At 51.4% G+C, this 18,989-nt stretch overlaps 1 protein-coding gene and 2 long non-coding RNA genes across 3 annotated transcripts; 2 read left to right on the top strand and 1 right to left on the bottom strand.

Moving 5' to 3' along the window:
* The first annotated feature begins 1,670 nt into the window (after nucleotides 1-1,670).
* LOC139345202 (uncharacterized) lies at nucleotides 1,671-3,563 on the top strand. Its single transcript, XR_011603192.1, has 4 exons — nucleotides 1,671-1,737; nucleotides 1,861-1,965; nucleotides 3,281-3,323; nucleotides 3,520-3,563. It is a non-coding gene; the product is annotated as an uncharacterized lncRNA (long non-coding RNA).
* Nucleotides 3,564-7,276: 3,713 nt separating this feature from the next.
* On the top strand, nucleotides 7,277-8,711 carry LOC139345201 (uncharacterized). The gene is made up of 4 exons (XR_011603191.1): nucleotides 7,277-7,332; nucleotides 7,413-7,469; nucleotides 7,553-7,612; nucleotides 7,968-8,711. It is a non-coding gene; the product is annotated as an uncharacterized lncRNA (long non-coding RNA).
* An 850-nt stretch (nucleotides 8,712-9,561) lies between these two features.
* pgk1 (phosphoglycerate kinase 1) lies at nucleotides 9,562-18,638 on the bottom strand. The gene is made up of 11 exons (XM_070982412.1): nucleotides 18,456-18,638; nucleotides 15,625-15,675; nucleotides 15,363-15,518; nucleotides 14,887-15,031; nucleotides 13,421-13,524; nucleotides 13,204-13,323; nucleotides 11,995-12,109; nucleotides 10,862-11,041; nucleotides 10,599-10,776; nucleotides 9,941-10,039; nucleotides 9,562-9,790 (listed from the first exon to the last, which is right to left on the bottom strand). Exons 1-11 carry the CDS (start codon nucleotides 18,518-18,520, stop codon nucleotides 9,750-9,752), a joined length of 1,254 nt encoding a protein of 417 aa, XP_070838513.1. The 5' UTR covers nucleotides 18,521-18,638; the 3' UTR covers nucleotides 9,562-9,749.
* Between the last annotated feature and the right edge of the window lie 351 nt (nucleotides 18,639-18,989).

Genomic DNA, 18,989 nt, shown 5'->3' with positions numbered 1-18,989 from the left:
CAGAATGTCTTCTTCCTGAGCGTCTCACAGGATTGACCTGCCCTCCTCTGAGGACATTTAGCCTGTTCACAAACAAGCTGACGGAGCTGCTGCTTCACAAACAAATGAAATGTGGAGGTTGAGCTCTGACACACTGCTCCGTCAGCTTCAAACTGGGCTGTGTCAGAAACCAGTGGTCCCAGTAAGAGACAGCAGCTGTGAGCTGCAGACTGATTCAAACCTCATCAAACCTCATTAAACGTGATTAAACGTCATCAAACCTCATCAAACCGTATGAAAAAGCTGTAACCTGTGTTAGAAGGAGTTCCCCTCTGGGCTTGCTGTGTGACACCGCTCTGCAGGTCCCCTGCAGGTCCTCTGCAGGTCCTCTGCAGGTCCTTTGCAGGCCCTCTGCAGGTCCTCTGCAGGTCCTCTGCAGGTCCTTTGCAGGCCCTCTGCAGGTCCTCTGCAGGTCCTCTGCAGGCCCTCTGCAGGTCCTCTGCAGGTCCTTTGCAGGCCCTCTGCAGGTCCTCTGCAGGTCCTCTGCAGGCCCTCTGCAGGTCCTCTGCAGGTCCTCTGCAGGCTCCTCTGTAGGCTCCTCTGCAGGCCCTCTGCAGGCTCCTCTGTAGGCTCCTCTGCAGGTCCTCTGCAGGCTCCTCTGTAGGCTCCTCTGCAGGCCCTCTGCAGGCTCCTCTGTAGGCTCCTCTGTAGGCTCCTCTGCAGGCCCTCTGCAGGCTCTTCTGCAGGTCCCCTGCAGGTCCTCTGTAGGCTCCTCTGCAGGCCCTCTGCAGGCTCCTCTGCAGGTCCTCTGCAGGCCCTCTGCAGGCTCCTCTGTAGGCTCCTCTGCAGGCCCTCTGCAGGCTCCTCTGTAGGCTCCTCTGTAGGCTCCTCTGCAGGCTCCTCTGTAGGCTCCTCTGCAGGCCCTCTGCAGGCTCTTCTGCAGGTCCCCTGCAGGTCCTCTGTAGGCTCTTCTGCAGGCCCTCTGCAGGTCCTCTGCAGGCTGCTCTGCAGGTCCTCTGCAGGTCCCCTGCAGGCCCTCTGCAGGTCCTCTGCAGGCCGCTCTGCAGGTCCTCTGCAGGTCCTCTGCAGGTCCTCTGCAGGCTCCTCTGCAGGTCCTCTGTAGGCCCCTCTGCAGGTCCTCTGCAGGTCCTCTGCAGGCTCCTCTGCAGGTCCTCTGTAGGCCCCTCTGCAGGTCCTCTGCAGGTCCTCTGCAGGTCCTCTGCAGGTCCTCTGCAGGCCCTCTGCAGGTCCTCTGTAGGTCCTCTGTAGGCTCCTCTGCAGGTCCTCTGCAGGTCCTCTGCAGGTCCTCTGCAGGTCCTCTGTAGGCTCCTCTGCAGGTCCTCTGCAGGTCCTCTGCAGGTCCTCTGTAGGCTCCTCTGCAGGTCCTCTGCAGGTCCTCTGCAGGCTCCTCTGCAGGTCCTCTGCAGGTCCTCTGCAGGCCCTCTGCAGGTCCTCTGTAGGCTCCTCTGCAGGTCCTCTGCAGGTCCTCTGCAGGTCCTCTGTAGGCTCCTCTGCAGGTCCTCTGCAGGTCCTCTGCAGGCTCCTCTGCAGGTCCTCTGCAGGTCCTCTGTAGGCCCCTCTGGCCTCTATGGCTCGTCTTAAATGTCAGTGTGGGAGTAAATGTACAGGCTGGATGTGTTTCAGTTCAGCTTTGGCCGACCACATCCTGTGGCTCACTCTGACTCGTGAACAGGAAGCAGAAACTACTTCAGCCATGACGGAGTGAATAACTGCTGATTTGTGACCGTGAACCCTGCGGTAATCAGACCTCCACAGTGCCTCCTGAAGCTCTCATTGGCTGGTTTTCGTCTGCACGGTCCGCACGCGAGCGACTGCAAGTCGCATCCCGGCCGCTCATTTCTGTCTTCTGTCGTCTTTCAGGTATGATGGGGAGCTCCGGTCTGCTGGCTGCAGTCCTGGCGGTGGTGTCCGTGGCGTCTCTCAGCCTGCTGTCTCTGCTCTGTCTGCGATGCAAGAGGAAATCCAGTAAGTGTGTTTGTCACAGGCCGACCACGGCGGCTGACTGAGACCAGCATCAGCAGCCTGCTGTTAGCTTAGCTTAACTCTTCCCAGTTTACAGGTTTCCAGTTCAGTTTGTGCCAACGTGTGAAGGAGTGACCATTTATTTATGCTGTTTGTAGCTCACAGTGTCACAGCCAGATGTTTGACGATCAGTTCTTAGTGATGATCAGTTCCAGCTGCTTCAGGTTTCCGTGGATCCACTCGTGCTGCTTAGAGTTCAGAGTTGTTGTCTTCAGGAGGCAGAAAAACGTTTTCAGGACAAAGTTTGTCGAGTCGTCGTCACAGAACACGATGGGTTTTACATCCTGTTACGTGACCTCGAGCGCTTTGCTCGTCACGTCTCTGCTGAAGTCAAACTAACGTCCAATTGTTTCACGTGACTGATGGAGGATCTCTGTGGACCCGCCCATGAAACACACCTGCAGGGTAAAGTCTGCTGAAGGGTTTTATGTGCAGGTACACACCTGACGCTGCCGTCCACTGCTGTGAGCGGGACAGAGGACAGACTGCAGGTCATCACAGGGCTGTTGAGTCTGGATCAAGACAGACGGAAGAAGAAGAAAGAAGGTCCTCGTTATCGCAGCAGTGAAGGCAAACAAAATATAAAGCAGCACCGTCAGCACCGTCAGCACCGTCAGCACCGTCAGCCTGTCTGTGGTCTCACTGGACTCTGGTCTGTACCTGGACCAGGTGTGTCCAATGCTGCCTTCAGGTGCAGATGGTAAAGGCAGGAAGGCAGAGAAACGAGCAGAGGGAGGACAGAAACGTCCTCAGAGGAGGACTACGCTCAGTTTGACCTTCAGTGTCTCTCCGGGAGTGTAGGACCAGGACCAAAACCAGATCCCTGACCTGCTGACACAGAACCACGTTCGACACCAAACAGTTTTGTTCTGTTTCACATCATGTTGATGAAGCAGGGCTGTTGTCATGGAGACAGTTGGAGAAGACCTTCGTCGTGTTGGACTGTTGTGAAGTGGCGGTGCAGCTGTGTCCTTCACGCCTCCACACATCAGTCGGTATTGATCGGTGATCGGGTACGGCAGACCTCCATCACTTTCAGAGCAGATCTGAAGTGAATCTGCAGACGAACGTGTTTGAAGGAGGGAAACAGCTGGTGGCGCGGATTGTCCTCTCAGGTGTCCTTGACTAACAGATGACCTCATTAAGAGAGACCCAGTCACACCTGAAAAGAACCACAAGCTCACCTGTTCTGCTCTCTGGTTCACAGCGAAGCTCAAACCTCTGAGTGACGCTTCGTCTCTGCTTTGTGTCTCTGCAGAGATCATTCATGAGGAGCATCAGATCTACAACCCACAGACTTTGTGAGTATGAAGACAAGGACAGATGGACAGATGGACAGGGGGACAGACGGGCAGGCAGACAGACAGGGGGACAGACAGGCAGACAGGCAGACAGACAGACAGGGAGACAGACAGGGAGACAGACAGGGGGACAGACAGACAGACACTCTTTCACTGACTTCCTGGTCATGTTGACATTAACGTGCTGTTTCCACAGTCAGCGAGCAGGAAGTGTGTTTGCTGTGACCCAATCAAAAACAGGTAAACAAACTGTTTCACATCATTAATGATTCATGGATTAATTAGCATATTGAACTCACTCTGACATGTTTGTTTGTGTTTTTTTCAGTCACCAGAGCCAATCAGATGACTTCGGTCTCAGTGTATGTATACCAGCACTTCATCTCCACGCTGATGTCAGTCTGAGGTCACTTCCTCTTCTCCTCTGTTGTCACTTCAGACCAGTTTGAAGGAAGAGTCACGCTGGTGTTTCCACACATGAGGAGGCTGAAGTCAGCTTCGTGTGTGACAGAGGATCCGGCTTTGATGGCAGAAGGACTGTGATGGAGCTGAGTTTGTGTTTTTGAGTGGATCACAGACGTCCAGCTGATCTCTGATCTGGGTTTTTCTTTAGACTCCACTCGACACTTTAGCTTAGACTCTGTTGGTTTATGATGGAGGAATCAGAATCAGAAAAGCTTTATTGCCAAGTACGATTTTACACATACGAGGAATTTGCTTTGGTGAGGTTGGTGCATGACACATCTATTAAAATAAGCTATTAAGAAAGCAAAAATATAACAATAGTAGAAAATATAACAATAAGTAAAAAATCTAACAATATAAATATAAATACACAAGTCTATTTTTTTCTTTATCTTTTTTTTTTTTTTTTTACAGAAGCACAGTCCAAGCAGATCGAATCAGACGTTTGAAAAACATAAAAAAGCGTCACATGACAAGGAAGTAGCCTTGGTGACTTGTGCGAGTTTCATTGGAGTGAGAGGGGAAATCTCATGTAGCTGCTGCTAGCGTTAGCGTTAGCGTTAGCATTAGCAGACCTGTCTGCAGTGGTGCCGGTTCGTCAGCCACAAACACTCCTCATGTTTCTGTGAACAAACCAGCTTCAGACATGTTTTTCAAATAATAATTTCTGTTTGTTTTTCAGTGAAACTTGTGAGGATTTCCCATCAGGTGAGCTCACTGTGCTTCTGTCAAACAGATGTCCAGACTCCTCCTCCTGAGGGCCCTCCACACCATGGCGGTGCTCCCGCTGTCTGCGGACAGTGGTGCCTCTTGGTGTGGATGGCCCCTTTATGCGATTTCCTCACCAGGATCCTCAGTACCAGGCCATGTTAAAAGCCGTGTGTGTGTGTGTGTGTGTGTGTGTGTGTGTGTGTGTGTGAGAGTGAGTGGATGTGTGGGTCTGTGTCAGTGGGTGGGGGTGGGAGGGACATATGGGGGCGGGGGGGGGGGGTTCTTGCTTTTATTTGTCTTGTTTTGTTTTCTTTTTCTGTGTGAAGCACTTTGTGCTACAATTTTATGTATGAAAAGTGCTCGATCAATAAAGTTGATTTGATTTGATTTGAAGCTCAGTCAGCTGATTCTTCTCTTTGTGTTGCAGCTGATGAACAGTCAGACTACCAGAACATCTCAGAGGGTGAGTCTACAGACGGTCGACAGACAGGCTACAGACAGTCTACAGACAGTCTACGGTGTACAGAGTCTACAGACTACAGACTACAGACAGTCTACGGACAGACTACAGACTACAGACAGTCTATAGACTACAGATGGTCTACAGACAGTCTACGGACAGACTACAGACTACAGACTACAGACAGTCTATAGACTACAGACGGTCTACAGACAGTCTACGATGTACAGAGTCTACAGACTGCAGACTACAGACAGTCTACGGACAGACTACAGACTACAGACAGTCTACAGACAGACTGCAGACAGACTACAGGCAGTCTACAGACCTCAGACAGACTATAGACAGCCGACAGACTACAGACAGACTACAGACAGACTACAGGCAGTCTACAGACTGCAGACAGACTACAGACTACAGACAGACTACAGGCAGTCTACAGACTACAGACAGACTACAAACAGACTACAGGCAGTCTACAGACTACAGACAGACCACAAACAGACTACAGACAGACTACAGACTACAGACAGACTACAAACAGCCTACAGACAGACTGCAGACAGACTACAGACAGTCTACGATGTACAGAGTCTACAGACTGCAGACTACAGACAGTCTACGGACAGACTACAGACTACAGACAGTCTACAGACAGACTGCAGACAGACTACAGGCAGTCTACAGACCTCAGACAGACTATAGACAGCCGACAGACTACAGACAGACTACAGACAGACTACAGGCAGTCTACAGACTGCAGACAGACTACAGACTACAGACAGACTACAGGCAGTCTACAGACTACAGACAGACTACAGACAGACTACAGGCAGTCTACAGACTACAGACAGACCACAAACAGACTACAGACAGCCTACAGATTGCAGGCAGCCTACAGACTACAGACAGACTACAGACAGACTACAGACAGACTACAGGCAGCCTACAGACTACAGACAGACTACAGGCAGTCTACAGACTACAGACAGACTACAGACAGACTACAGGCAGTCTACAGACTACAGACAGACTACAAACAGCCTACAGACAGACTGCAGACAGACTACAGACAGACTACAGACTGCAGACAGTCTACAGACAGCCTACAGACTACAGACAGCCTACAGATTGCAGGCAGCCTACAGACTACAGACAGACTACAGACAGACTACAGGCAGTCTACAGACTACAGACAGACTACAGACAGCCTACAGACTGCAGACAGACTACAGACAGCCTACAGACTACAGACAGCCTACAGACTACAGACAGCCTACAGACAGACTGCAGACAGACTACAGACAGCCTACAGACTACAGACAGCCTACAGACAGTCTACAGACTACAGACAGACTACAGACTGCAGACAGTCTACAGACAGCCTACAGACTACAGACAGACTACAGACAGTCTACAGACTACAGACTACAGACAGACTACAGACTGCAGACAGTCTACAGACTGCAGACAGACTACAGACTGCAGACAGACTACAGACAGCCTACAGACTGCTCCTCACTAACCATAAAGACTTGATGGTCACATGTCTGACTGTAAACTGTTTCGTGTTCGCAGCTCAAACAGGAAGTCCTGAACACACGTATGTGTAAGTATCTTCTTCTTCTCTTCTCACTCTCATTACGTTTAGCTTCTGTTTCACAGACAGACTGAAAAATGTCGATTTAACTTGAATGTTTGATATTTTCTCTGAAGAATCACAGAACTGAGCGTTTGTCACGGGCAGGTCAGACTTCATCAAACAGGAAGCAGCAGCACAAACACAGTTTCCACTTCCTGCTGCTTCAGATCATCGTCCCGATCAATAAAACAACATCAGTCAGCTGATCAATTTACACGTTAAACTACACAGGAGAGTATTCTGAAATGAGACTTTCTGCTTAATGAGTACTTTTCGGTGTTTTACCTGTACTTTGCTGCTGATAATTGTACTTGCAACGGAGTATTTTTACAGTTAAATATTCTGACTCAGAGTACTTCTTTACTTCGCTGGTCATCTGTTTCGGTGTGAATGAAGTTGCTGTGCAGTTCAAGGGCCTGATGATGAGGATGAGGATGAGGATGAGGATGATCATCCACCTCATCGAAAAGAGACTGTGTGTTCAGTGCACCGCTGGAGACACGTGGCTAGCGTAGCATAGCTTAGCTTAGCATCAGCGCTGTACATTTCCAGCAGCCTGCTGGTTGAAGATGTTCTGGATGCTTCTGATGAATGATGTGTGTCCTCTAAATGAACTCGTCCACACACACGCAGGACAAAAGGCTCCGTGTGAAAATGTCTGTGGGTTGTTTTCAGAGCTCCGCTCCCGATCTCAGTGTACGAGAATGAAGAGAAGCAAACAGGAAGGACAGGTGAGCGTGTCCACGTTCCTCTGAGCTTTAACCTGAAGTAAAGACACTGAGAGGCTTCACTGACCGTCATGTTCTCACAGATGCTCTTCAGGGTCCAGACGTCTACGCAAACATCTCACCGCCGCCGGTGAACGACGGTAAGCTCCTCCTCTCAGCATCACTGGGTCACATGTTCCGCTGCAGGAAGGTCAAAGTTCATTTCAGTCATTTGTCCAAACAGACGAGGACGACTACGAGAACTCTGAGTTCCTGGACCAAGTGATGAAGGAGGATGAGGAAGGTGAGTTTTCATCATTGGCGTGAGCTGAAGAGAAGCCACAGACCGAAGCATCTTCAGAGCGTCTGTGCTTCAGCCTCTCAGCTGCTCGTTAACGAGTGTTTTAGTCGATGTTAGATTGTGGCGGGCTGGACTGGAAAAACATGGCCGTCACTTCGGCCTCTGTGAAGCTGTGATGAGTGTTTTCAGTCACTTCTGACATTTTATTGATCAAATGATTCATTGATTATTATTATTAGATAATCTGCAGACTAACAGATACTGAAAATAAATAGTTTCAGCTCTAAACCCTCAAAGAAAACGAGTTGAAAATGAGTTTCTGAGATCTTAACCCTCCATCCTCCCTCTGCCGGCACAGACGAGCCGGACTACGTGAATGAAAATGGGGTCTGCACCTGACGAGGGGCCCGCTGGCGGCCCCGGACGTCCTGCGTGAGTGACTGTGAATGAGACACTGAGAGGAGCTCGACCGTGATGGGGAGCGAAGCCGCCATCTAGAGGTGGAACAGTGAATCCAGCAGAGATGAACACATGAATCCAACGATTCAGAGACGAGAGCTTCAGGAGCGTCCAGTGCTGAGAGGATCAGAGGACAGACCAACTGTCCATCATCTGAGTCCAACAGAGGAAACAAACACACTGAAGTTCTGCTTTCAACATTTCTAATGAAACTTTAAATGAGTGAAAGGTGTCTTCACGGCGATGAAGCTCACATCATCATCATCAGCTGATTCTGCAGCTTCACTCGTCATCACGGCGACTTCAGCTCCTCGTGTTTCTGTCGGAGTTAAACTTCTCTGTTCTTCATCGCCTCATCTTTACAATAAAAGCCTCAGCCGACGTCCTGCTGACAGACTCAGAGCAGCTGAGGAGCAGATGTTCTCCTCAGGAGGTGGAGGAGCCTGGACCGACCTTCATCACAACTTGCTGCTGGTCTTTGTTCATGTTCTGTGTTTCTGTACTTTTACTGTGTGTTTTGTACGATGATCGTTTGTTGATGTCAGATCAGCTGTTTCCAGGTCAGTTTGCTGAGTCATGTTACTCAGCTGGTGATGATGAGGAGAACTGTAATATCAGAAATAAATAATCTCATGAAGACGGCCTCATTGTGTTCAAGAGTCCCTGTAAATCATGACAGTGAGGCCTGAAAGTGAAGCAGCTAAATGGAATTCAGCCGCAATTCATTGCATTATTTTCATTCCTCTCAGATCCTCTGTGGTTTCTGTGGTTACTGGTTATCAGTACTGGGAAACAGGTACGTGACTGCTGCTCCTCCCAGGGTTCACAGAAACACCTGAAGTCTCCTCTGAAGTGCTGGACTGGACTGAGGTTGAACAAACAGCAGGACGTAAACTGCACCGTCTCATCAGACGTTACCCAAACGAGTCAGAAAGCACCGAGACCCTGTGACGCTGCGTCAGCGTGCTGGTTTACTGACTGTGAAACTGCTCCTGAACGCACCATTTTCAGCTGCTGGGATTTGACAAACTTCACCTGACAGTAAACATCCTCCAGGTGTGCTGACCTGAGGAGACTGAAGGTAAACGATGTAACATCTCACAGAGCTCAGAGGAGTTTTCTCTTCCACGATCACCACCATCATCATCATCCTCCTCATCCTCACCTGCGTGTTTCATCTCATTATCTACTTTTGACTTCATCACGTCTTTAATATTTAGTCACACCTGCAGGGTGAACCCTGGTCTCTGATTGGCTGTTCCTGCTCTGCATGTACGAAAAATGAACCTGATAAATGTTTTATTTTTCAGTAAAGAACTTTAAAGAGAAGAAAACATCAGACCAAAGTGAAGTCACGTGTAAATCCTCGCGTCTTATTGGCTGTGACCCTCAGAGCTTCTCCCGCCGTCACTATGGCGTCTTTCTGTGAGCTGATCAACAAGCCGACGGCGCTGTGACGGCTTCACCTTCGAGTCAAAGACCAGACAGAGGCGTTTTCACAGAGACCATTTTATTCTCCTGAACTGATCAGCTGAGACGTCTCAGAGCAGAGGAGACGGACGACGGCGAGAGCGTCAGCTGACAGGAAGCACAGAATCTACATACACACAGCGCGTTTCCATGGAGACACAGACACACACACACACACACACACACAGACACCAGCGGGCTAACGGCGAGTTCAGGCGTTGCTCAGTGCGTCCACGCCTGGCAGGACTTTACCTGAGGACACAAACAGACACACAGTCAGCGTCGTCGTCGTCATCATCATCATCATCATCATCATCATCATCATCATCATCATCGTCATCGTCATCGTCAGCAGTCTCTCTTCTTCGTGGGTATGACTCGGCTGCTGTCTGTGGTGCTCACCCTCCAGCAGCTCCAGGCTGGCGCCGCCTCCCGTGCTCACGTGGCTGACCTTGTCCTCTGTGTTCCACTTGGCGCAGCAGGTGGCGGTGTCGCCCCCACCTAGACACAAACATGTTCACAGGGTTAGTCCAGACCTGAGCGAGGCGGGACGGACAGGTGGGGTTCGATGTACGTGACGGAGCTGAGTGACCCACAATCCTCCTCTGAGGCAGGAGGAAGAAAAGCTGCAGCTTCGTCATTATTTAGAAAAACACGTCGTTTACATTCAGACAGGAAATCACATTGAAAGCATGTAACTGACTGAGCACAGGAGGGCTTTTATTGTGAAAGAATGATCAGAATTTCTTGCAGCTCCTGACATGATGGAGAAACGTCTCTTCTTCATTGAAACGAAGTGGGACAGAGCGGTGCTGCCCCCCAGTGGACGATGAAGGTATGAGTCGTTCAAACTGAGCTCTGAGTCTGAAACGCATCTGTCATCACTGTTAGCATCACTGTTAGCATGGCCATTAGCATCACTGTTAGCATCACCATCAGTGTGTTAACTGTTCTGGAACAACACACAGACTCAGGGGGAACAGACAGACTGAACAACAAACAAACAAACAAACAAACAAACAAACAAACAAACAGGAAGCTCTGCCGTCGTCTGTCTTACCGATGATTGTGATGCAGCCTGATTTGGTCACCTCCACCACTTTGTCCATCAGGTTCTTTGTCCCTTTGGCAAAGTTGTCCCACTCAAAGACGCCGACTGGGCCGTTCCATACGATCTGCTTGGCCCGGAGGACGGCGTCCGCGTAGGCCTTCGAGCTCTCTGGTCCACAGTCCAAACCCTGCAGGGGACACGAGGACAAACATTAGGGCTTCAGAAGCAAATGACTGACGCTTCACCTGTCGTCGGTCATCTCGTCTCCTCACCATCCAGCCGGCAGGGATGCCAGCGGCGACGGTTGCGGTGCCGGTGGCGGCTTTCTCATCAAACTTGTCGGCAGTGATGAAGTCGACGGGCAGCGTGATCTTGACGCCGTTCTTCTCTGCTTTGGCCATCAGGTCCTTGACGATGCCGGCGCCCTCCTCGTCATACAGGGAGGTTCCAATCTGAGCGGGAGAAGAAAGAATAATGACACGCAGCAGGTCAGAGAGGTCAGAGGTCACAACAGGTTCGGTCTGCTCGTGTGAGATCAGCTCAGATCCTCCACTCTCAGCAGATCTTCAGTCTGAGACGTGCTGGTGTGAAGAAACCTGAGTGTTTGTGAACTCTTTGTTCCGGCTGCGTCACAGAGTCACATGACCTGAACAAAAAGTCTGTTTAAACGTTCAGTTCAGCCAAAGTCCACAGGACACGTTTCTATGGCGGCGTCACGTCGTGCAACAGTTTTATCTGTCCATGTCCTCAGACATCAGTCTCTGAGGTTTCTGCCTTCAATAGAGGAGACTGGAATTTAGTCTGCGGTCCTCGAGGGACAGAAGACGTTTAAACAGTCTGCAGAGACAGACGCAATCTCGCCATCAATGTCTTAAAGCACGTCTGTCCTTATTCTGTCCTGCTGCAGTTTGGGGTTAGAAGCAGGAAGCAGAATGTTGCCATGGAGTCTGCGTCCGCCTCCGTTAACAGTGTCCTGATTTAGCTGTTAGCAGCTAAGCTAACGCTGACCCCGTTAGCAGTGGACGTGCAGACGACCCTCAGCGAGGATCAGCGAGGCTTTTCTGGTTTCTGAGCAGATTTCTGAACGTTTGTGTGTGACGGACATCAGAGACGCTGATCGTGTGTGTGTGTGTGTGTGTGTGTGTGTGTGTGTGTGTGTGTGTGTGTGTGTGTGTGTGTGTGTGTGTGTGTGTGTGTGTATCGTCAGGCTCACGGCTCATTAAACAAAAGCTTATCTCGCTGTGGGAGTTCAGACATCGGTCATGAACAGGAAGCAGTGTCACAACTCTGTTTGACTCGTGGTCATGTGACCCACCGTCACTGACCAAAGCCTTTGACAATAAAGATCATTCAAAGTCTGGACGGTGTTTGTCCCACAGATGCTGCCGTGCGCCGTCTTCCTCACCTCCATGTTGTTGAGGACCTTGAGGAAGGTGAACGCCATGCCGCCGCCGATGATCATCTCATTGACCTTATCCAGCATGTTGTTGATCAGCTGGATCTTATCTTTCACCTTCGCTCTGAAACAGACAGAGAGGCCGATAAGACACACACACACACACACACACACACACACACACACACACACACACACACACACACACACACACACACACACACACACACACACACACACACACACACACACACCTGGACGGCAGCATCTTATTGGCTCCTGCAGGGACATGCCTCCCTCGGCGGCCCCTCTGTGTGGACTGTCACTAATCAATGACGTTGGTCATTGATCACAGGTTCGAGCCTCAGCGTGGATACGAGGGATCAGCGGCTCTGACCATCGTGTGTCCGACATTCGGGCAGAATCACGCCATCCGTCCACCTCGCTGCGGCTGGACGAACCCGGCGTGATTCTGCCCGACGGCCGCCGCCCTCTGAGAGCAGGAGGAAGGTGATTGGCTGCTCGGCTCCACGCTGAGCTGAGCGACAGTTAAATGACGCATTCAGGCTAAGATGGACTCTGACACGAGGCCAAACGCCACGTTCAGCTGCTGTGACGACGCAGGGGATGACAGGAAGTCAGCCTCCCTGCCGTCCGTCAGCGATGCTTTACGTTCATGACTTAGCTTTGACCTTCTCCTCAGCGCTGATCCGCCGTCAGACTATCGATCGGCACATTTTCAAACTCTTCCTCAAAAACATCGAGTGTGTTAGAAACACGCTAACAGGAGGTCAAACATCGTCTCTTTAAACAGAATAAAAACGTGACGGCAGACGCTTTCTAAAGATGGAGGTCCTGTGGGTGAACTGACGTGTGACTGGCAGGTCTGCAGCGTGACAGCGTGCCGTCCGTTAGCCGTGACGCGGCTACACGTGGCTAACACGGGTTACATAATGAGCTTACGGTCTCTATTCCTGGACGTCCACCTGGCTGCCCTAAGAAGCTGCTGTGTGAGGACACCTGGACCGCAGGAGACACGATGTCCTGTCCCTCTAACATCACACTGCCTTTGTTTCAGTCCGTTCGCTCTCGCCTCAGATTTCAGGTCAGAGGTTAAAGTTCATGTTTGAGTAACTCAAACTGGACTTCCTGGTCTGCAGACCAGCACCTGACCAGGTCCCGGCCTTACAGCGAGGATGAGTGATGAAGAGCTCTCACCCTCCCAGGATGGCCAGGAAAGGCCTCTGAGGCTTCTCCAGCGCCATGGCGAAGTAGTCAAGCTCCTTCTTCATCAGGAAACCAGCCGCCTTCTGAGGAAGATTCACTCCCACCATGGAGCTGGGAGGAAGAGGAGGAAAAGGAGGAAGAGGAGGGTCAGGACAGGTGGACACAATGAGGACAAATCTGGTCCTGACGTCCTGCTTGAATCACTCACCTGTGGGCTCTGTGGGCTGTGCCGAAGGCATCATTGACGTAAACGTCTCCCAGTTTGGACAGAGATGCCCTGAAGGAGTCGATGTCCTCCTGGGAGGCCTTGGTCTGAGGGACAAGACAGACGTTAGGAGAAGAAGAAGAGGACGGAGACACAGACAGACAGCAGAGCAGAAACCAGTGTTTCTGTCTCCCTTCAAAGACGTTCAGACATGAACTGATGGACTCAAACGCTTTCATGTGTTTGTCTCTTCTATGTTTAAAGCGTCCAGAGGTTCAGCAGCCGTCCTCTGAGGACATCGATCACCAGACCAATCCATCACCGATCACACTGATTGATCTGCTGCGAGGATCCAAAGTAATCACAGTGCAGGAAACAAGAAAAAGGATCACAGCAACTACTACTACTACTACTACTACTACTACTACTACTACTACTACTACTATTACTACTACTACTACTACTACTATTACTATTACTATTACTACTACTACTATTACTACTACTACTACTACTACTATTACTCCTCCTCCTCCTCCTCCTCCTCCTCCTCCTCCAGCAGGACCCTTCAGTCCATCGTGGATCAGGTTCCTGCTGCACTTTCACCGCTGAAGGTCGCGACTGTGCGACCGTGGGACACAAAAAGGTTACGACGTCTCTCAATGTCTCTCTAAATGTCAGCGGTGCTGCGGGGGTCTCTGCTGCCTCCTGCACCCCCCCTCAGACTGCCTTACGGTCTCTTTGCTGCTTTAAAGCACCATCATGTGGCCCGGGACAGACTTTGACTCAACCAACCAATGAGACGCTCTCACTGGTCTCTGAGAAACGACTGTATGATGAGCTAAAAATAGAAGCTGAGCAGCAGTACAGTAGAAACCAGCCCACAGGCCACATACCAGCCGGGTCTCTGAGGACAGGAAAAGCACATGTCCAGCCGGGACGACCCGCTGACCTTCACCGGAAATGTCAGCAGGTCAAAGCTGCTGACCCACCGCAGGCGGACGGGACCGCGCTCGCACCACGCCCTGACCCTGGATCAGTGTTTACATCACAGCACCTGCTCGCAGGGCGGGGCCACGCGGAGGTACGCACCTGTTTTAAAAGCTAAGCTTCACTGTTTCCAGACGTCTCAGGAGGAGAGAAGAAATGTTGTCTGAGGTCTTAAAACGCTTCTGGCAGCAGAATCGTGTTTTATTTCTACTCTCTCCTGATAGGCCAGAATCACTGAGGTCAGCTGAGCCTCTGCAGGCCGTGACGTCATCAGACGGTGACTCAGCGTTTCTCTGCAGCTGCAGTGACTCAGCATTTTCCTCCAGGTGGGCAGAGGGAGGACAGTCTGCTGTGGACGGCTGTCTGTTCGTCCATTACGTCACGTATGAAATAAAAGTGCGGGGTGAAATGTGACGTCTCCGTGGAGACAGCAGCAGAGCTCATCGTGGGGACGGCAGGGGAGACGGCAGGACGCTCACCTTGTTTCCGGAGGCGTCCTTGCCTTTTCCCTCCTCGGCCACGTGGAAGCGGAGGTTCTCCAGCAGGATGACCGATCCGGCGGCGGGGTCGGCGCAGGCAGCTTCCACCTCTGGACCCACGCAGTCCTTCAGGAAGGTGACGTCCCTGCAGAGTCACAGAGGACCACTGAGGACTCGATGGACGTCACTTTACAGTCATGACTGAACAAACTTCTCTAAAAAGCCTTTCTATGAAGCAAAGCTTAGCTCATGGTTCACAGAGCGAAGCTCCACTCTGAACACCTGAGTACCTGCCCGTTAGCTGTCCCTGCTAACGGTGGACGGTGCAGCGCGCATGAAGACGCTCCTGCAGCCATACTGGAGCTGTTAGACTGAACATTTCCTGCTGCTGCTTCACATTAAAGCGCTCCAGCTTGTGACCCACTGGTGGCTTTTATTGTGAAGAGGGAAACCAGTTAGTGACTCAGTCGACTCACCTCCCCAGCAGGCTCTTGAGCTCGGCGGCGACGGGCTCCAGCGAGTACTTCTCAGGCATGGCGTTCCCGTCGGGGCGGCCCAGGTGGCTCATCAGCACCACGGACTTGGCCCCGTTGTCCAGGCAGTGTTTGATGCTGGGCACGGCCGCCTTGACCCTGAAGATCCACGAACACGGTCATCGATTAAAGAACGTGTTTCTGTGTTTGTTAAGGATGGAGCTGAACTTTATTCCACTGAGCTTAAGGACAGAAGACACTTTACCTCTGGTTGTTCGTGATCTGCTTGTCCTTCATTGGGACGTTGAAGTCAACCCTGAAAGAGACGGACATCATTAATGAGACACACGTCGTCCATCATTATCATCATCATCATCATCATCATCATCATGAAGCCTGTGGCAGCGCTTCAGGTCAGGTCGCTCACCTGGACCTCCACATGTGATGAGTCAGGAAAAAACATCCATGAATTAAATAAACCCTTTAAGACAAATATCCAGCCATGTGACATAGAGAAGAAAGGTTTTACTGGGAGAACTGGGCCAAGAAAGGAGCTCCTACACTGAGACCTGCAGAGAAATGAGCTCTGAACACGTGGAAATCCAGAAACATCTTTCTTAATGTTCAACACTGAGTCTGAGCTCATCTCTGAGCCACAGCTTCAGTTCGATCCACAGAGGATGAAATTCATCCGCTCACACGCTGAACAATCGTCAGGCAGCTGAAACGTGTCAGCCATGCTGCCTCCCTGCAGCTCCACAGTTACATAATCACCCCCACCTTCCCTGTGTGAGGACACACACACACACACACAAACACACACAAACACACACGCGCACACACACACACACACACACACACACACTGCCAGCAGTCCTCTGTCTCAGCATGAAACTCGTCCGTCAGCGATTCAGCGGCTCAACAGCTCCTGCACACAAAGAAGCATTCAAGCAGGTTTTTGGATCTCGCCTCATTAAACCCTGATGGAGGACGGAGAGCCGGAGGACGGAGAGCAGGAGGACAGAGAGCCGGAGGACAGAGAGCAGGAGGACAGAGAGCCAGAGGACAGAGAGCAGGAGGACAGAGAGCCGGAGGACAGAGAGCAGGAGGACAGAGAGCCAGAGGACAGAGAGCCGGAGGACAGAGAGCCGGAGGACAGAGAGCCAGAGGACAGAGAGCCAGAGGACAGAGAGCCGGAGGACAGAAAGCAGGAGGACAGAGAGCAGGAGGACAGCAGCCGCTCACAGATTAGCTAACAGCAACTTCCATGAAGGAAACCTGTCACTGGTTTATCATCGGCTTACCAGTCAGTCACTGGGTAACTCACAGTGTCAGAAGGGGACAGGCAGAGCAGACTGTCTCCTTCTGAGGACACAGACGCAGGATTTAAGACATCTTCTCTGTCTCAACTGAAAAACTTTGTAGAGGTTAAGTCAGCCAATCACCGACGTGCTGAAGAAAGCGTCCATTTAATGATGCTACAGTGAACCACGTGTTAAGAAGAGAGAGAGTCTGCCTGATCCTGGTCTCTACCAGATCCTGGCTTCTGCTGGACACTGGTCTCTGCCTGATCCTGGCCTCTGCTGGACCCTGGTCTCTGCCTGATCCTGGTCTCTGCCGGGCCCTGGTCTCTGCCTGGCCCTGGTCTCTGCCTGGTCTTGGTCTCTACCAGATCCTGGTCTCTACCAGATCCTGGCTTCTGCTGGACACTGGTCTCTGCCTGATCCTGGCCTCTGCCGGGCCCTGGTCTCTGCCTGATCCTGGTCTCTGCCTGATCCTGGCTTCTGCTGGACCCTGGTCTCTGCCTGATCCTGGTCTCTGCCGGGCCCTGGTCTCTGCCTGATCCTGGCTTCTGCTGGACCCTGGTCTCTGCCTGATCCTGGCTTCTGCTGGACCCTGGTCTCTGCCTGATCCTGGTCTCTGCCGGGCCCTGGTCTCTGCCTGATCCTGGTCTCTGCCGGGCCCTGGTCTCTGCCTGATCCTGGCTTCTGCTGGACCCTGCCCTCCTGTCAGGCTCTGTGGGTCTCTGCTGAACTTCCTGCCTTCCTCTTCTTTAAATCTGGACCAGCAGCTCAAACATGGCGTCTTTCTGCTGATGGCAGTTGATCGAACGCTGCGGAGGCCCTGATAGGCCGCGGCAGAGACGTGAGGGGACGTACGGTCTGATCGTTCGCCTCTGTGGAGACAAACAGCGAGTGAATTTGACCTTTTCACGCTACCTCGGGGGGCTGCTGCCGTGAACCTTGTCCTCCGCTGCCTGCCGTTGCATCAGAGCAAACAGAGCGACCCTTTGACATTTGCACAGAGGTGTCAGGTTCAAGTCCGCTCCCATGGACAAGAGGAAGAAACCTTCAGCGACTGAATGGACAACAAGCGCGCTGCGTTTCAGCCTTTAACAGTTTTATCACATAAGATACGACTTTAGTTTTTCCGTCCAGGCAAAGAGAGACTGGACGGGACCGGACAGGAAGTAGGACGGGATTAAAACCTGTCAGGACTCCACTGCCTTCGAGCAAGGCACTCACTCAGCTCACAGCCTGAAGCAGTGCTGATCAGCTGATCAGAGCTACGTGATCGATTCTTGTTTAGATGAAAAACCTGCTGTTTTTAAATTTACCATAAATTACAACATCAGGTCAGGTTTCCGGTTTCCTCTTCCTGATATTTGACGACAGTTTGGAATGAATCGAAGGTTTTACTTTCAAATGAATCCGGATAAAATCTCTGAACGATCATTGATTCACACGGTTTCTGCGTTTTGTCACAACATGGATGGTCGCCGTCACGTCGCCGCGGTGCTGCTGGACTTCAGCGGACTTCATCTCGGATGCGGTCGGTCGGATCCATGCAGCATCTCCTCGCGGGCACGTAACATGGACGGTAAACGTGACAGCGGACGAGTTCACTTCCTGCCCTCTGTCCAATGCTCTGAACGCACTTTGGACGTTTTGGACACACTCACGCTCCGTTAACCATCACCTGCGCCTTCACATGAACACCGCGCGACATGAAGCAGCTAGCTAACATTACACAGTGTTAACGTGAGCTAGCTAACGTCAAACCATTAGCCCCGCTCATTAGCCGGTGAGCGCTCACCTCATGATGACCCGCTTCCCCTTCACGTCCACCTTGTCCAGGGTGAGTTTGTTAGACAGAGACATGTTGCCTGTTTGGCTGGTTCTTCGCTGCGCCTTCTTGGCCGGGTCTCCTCCGCTTCCTTCGGCTGGTTAGCTACCGAATGACGACGGTGACCTTAGCACAGCACAGAGGGACACCGGCGGGGCGGGGCAGGGCACGCCCCCTGCTGCTGATTGGCTACAGCGCGAGGAAAGCGCTGCATTCCATTGGTATATTCAGTCTGCTCTCTGACGTCACACGTCGCTCTCCTGCAGACTTCTTCAGCTCAGCTTCATCGACATGAAAAAACATGTTTCCTCATGTTATTATCACGAGTTTAATATTTTAGTAGTACTTCTGACACTTCTACCACCACTGAAAACATTTCCTGCTGTTTATGTGCTTAGTGCATCACTGATAAAGTAATAACACTGAGAGGTCAATCTGCAACTTTAGTACTTTTAGAGAAGCGTACGCTAACAGAAGGCTATTAAAAAGCAGTGATATCACTCT

This window comes from Chaetodon trifascialis, chromosome 16, assembly GCF_039877785.1.
Source record: "Chaetodon trifascialis isolate fChaTrf1 chromosome 16, fChaTrf1.hap1, whole genome shotgun sequence".
In the NCBI taxonomy this organism is placed as follows: domain Eukaryota; kingdom Metazoa; phylum Chordata; class Actinopteri; order Chaetodontiformes; family Chaetodontidae; genus Chaetodon; species Chaetodon trifascialis.
The sequence above is the reverse complement of the archived record's forward strand: the minus strand, read 5'-3'. Positions and strand labels throughout refer to the sequence as shown.

Bases quoted from the DNA above. Each gene is read 5' to 3' on its own strand.
- pgk1 (XM_070982412.1), bottom strand. From the start codon at position 18,520: ATGTCTCTGTCTAACAAACTCACCCTGGACAAGGTGGACGTGAAGGGG. The intron at 13,525-14,886 runs GTGAGCGTCCTG...CTTGTCCCTCAG, and splicing joins AGGACGCCTCCGGAAACAAG to ACCAAGGCCTCCCAGGAGGA. The intron at 10,777-10,861 runs GTGAGGAGACGA...TGTCCCCTGCAG, and splicing joins GCATCCCTGCCGGCTGGATG to GGTTTGGACTGTGGACCAGA.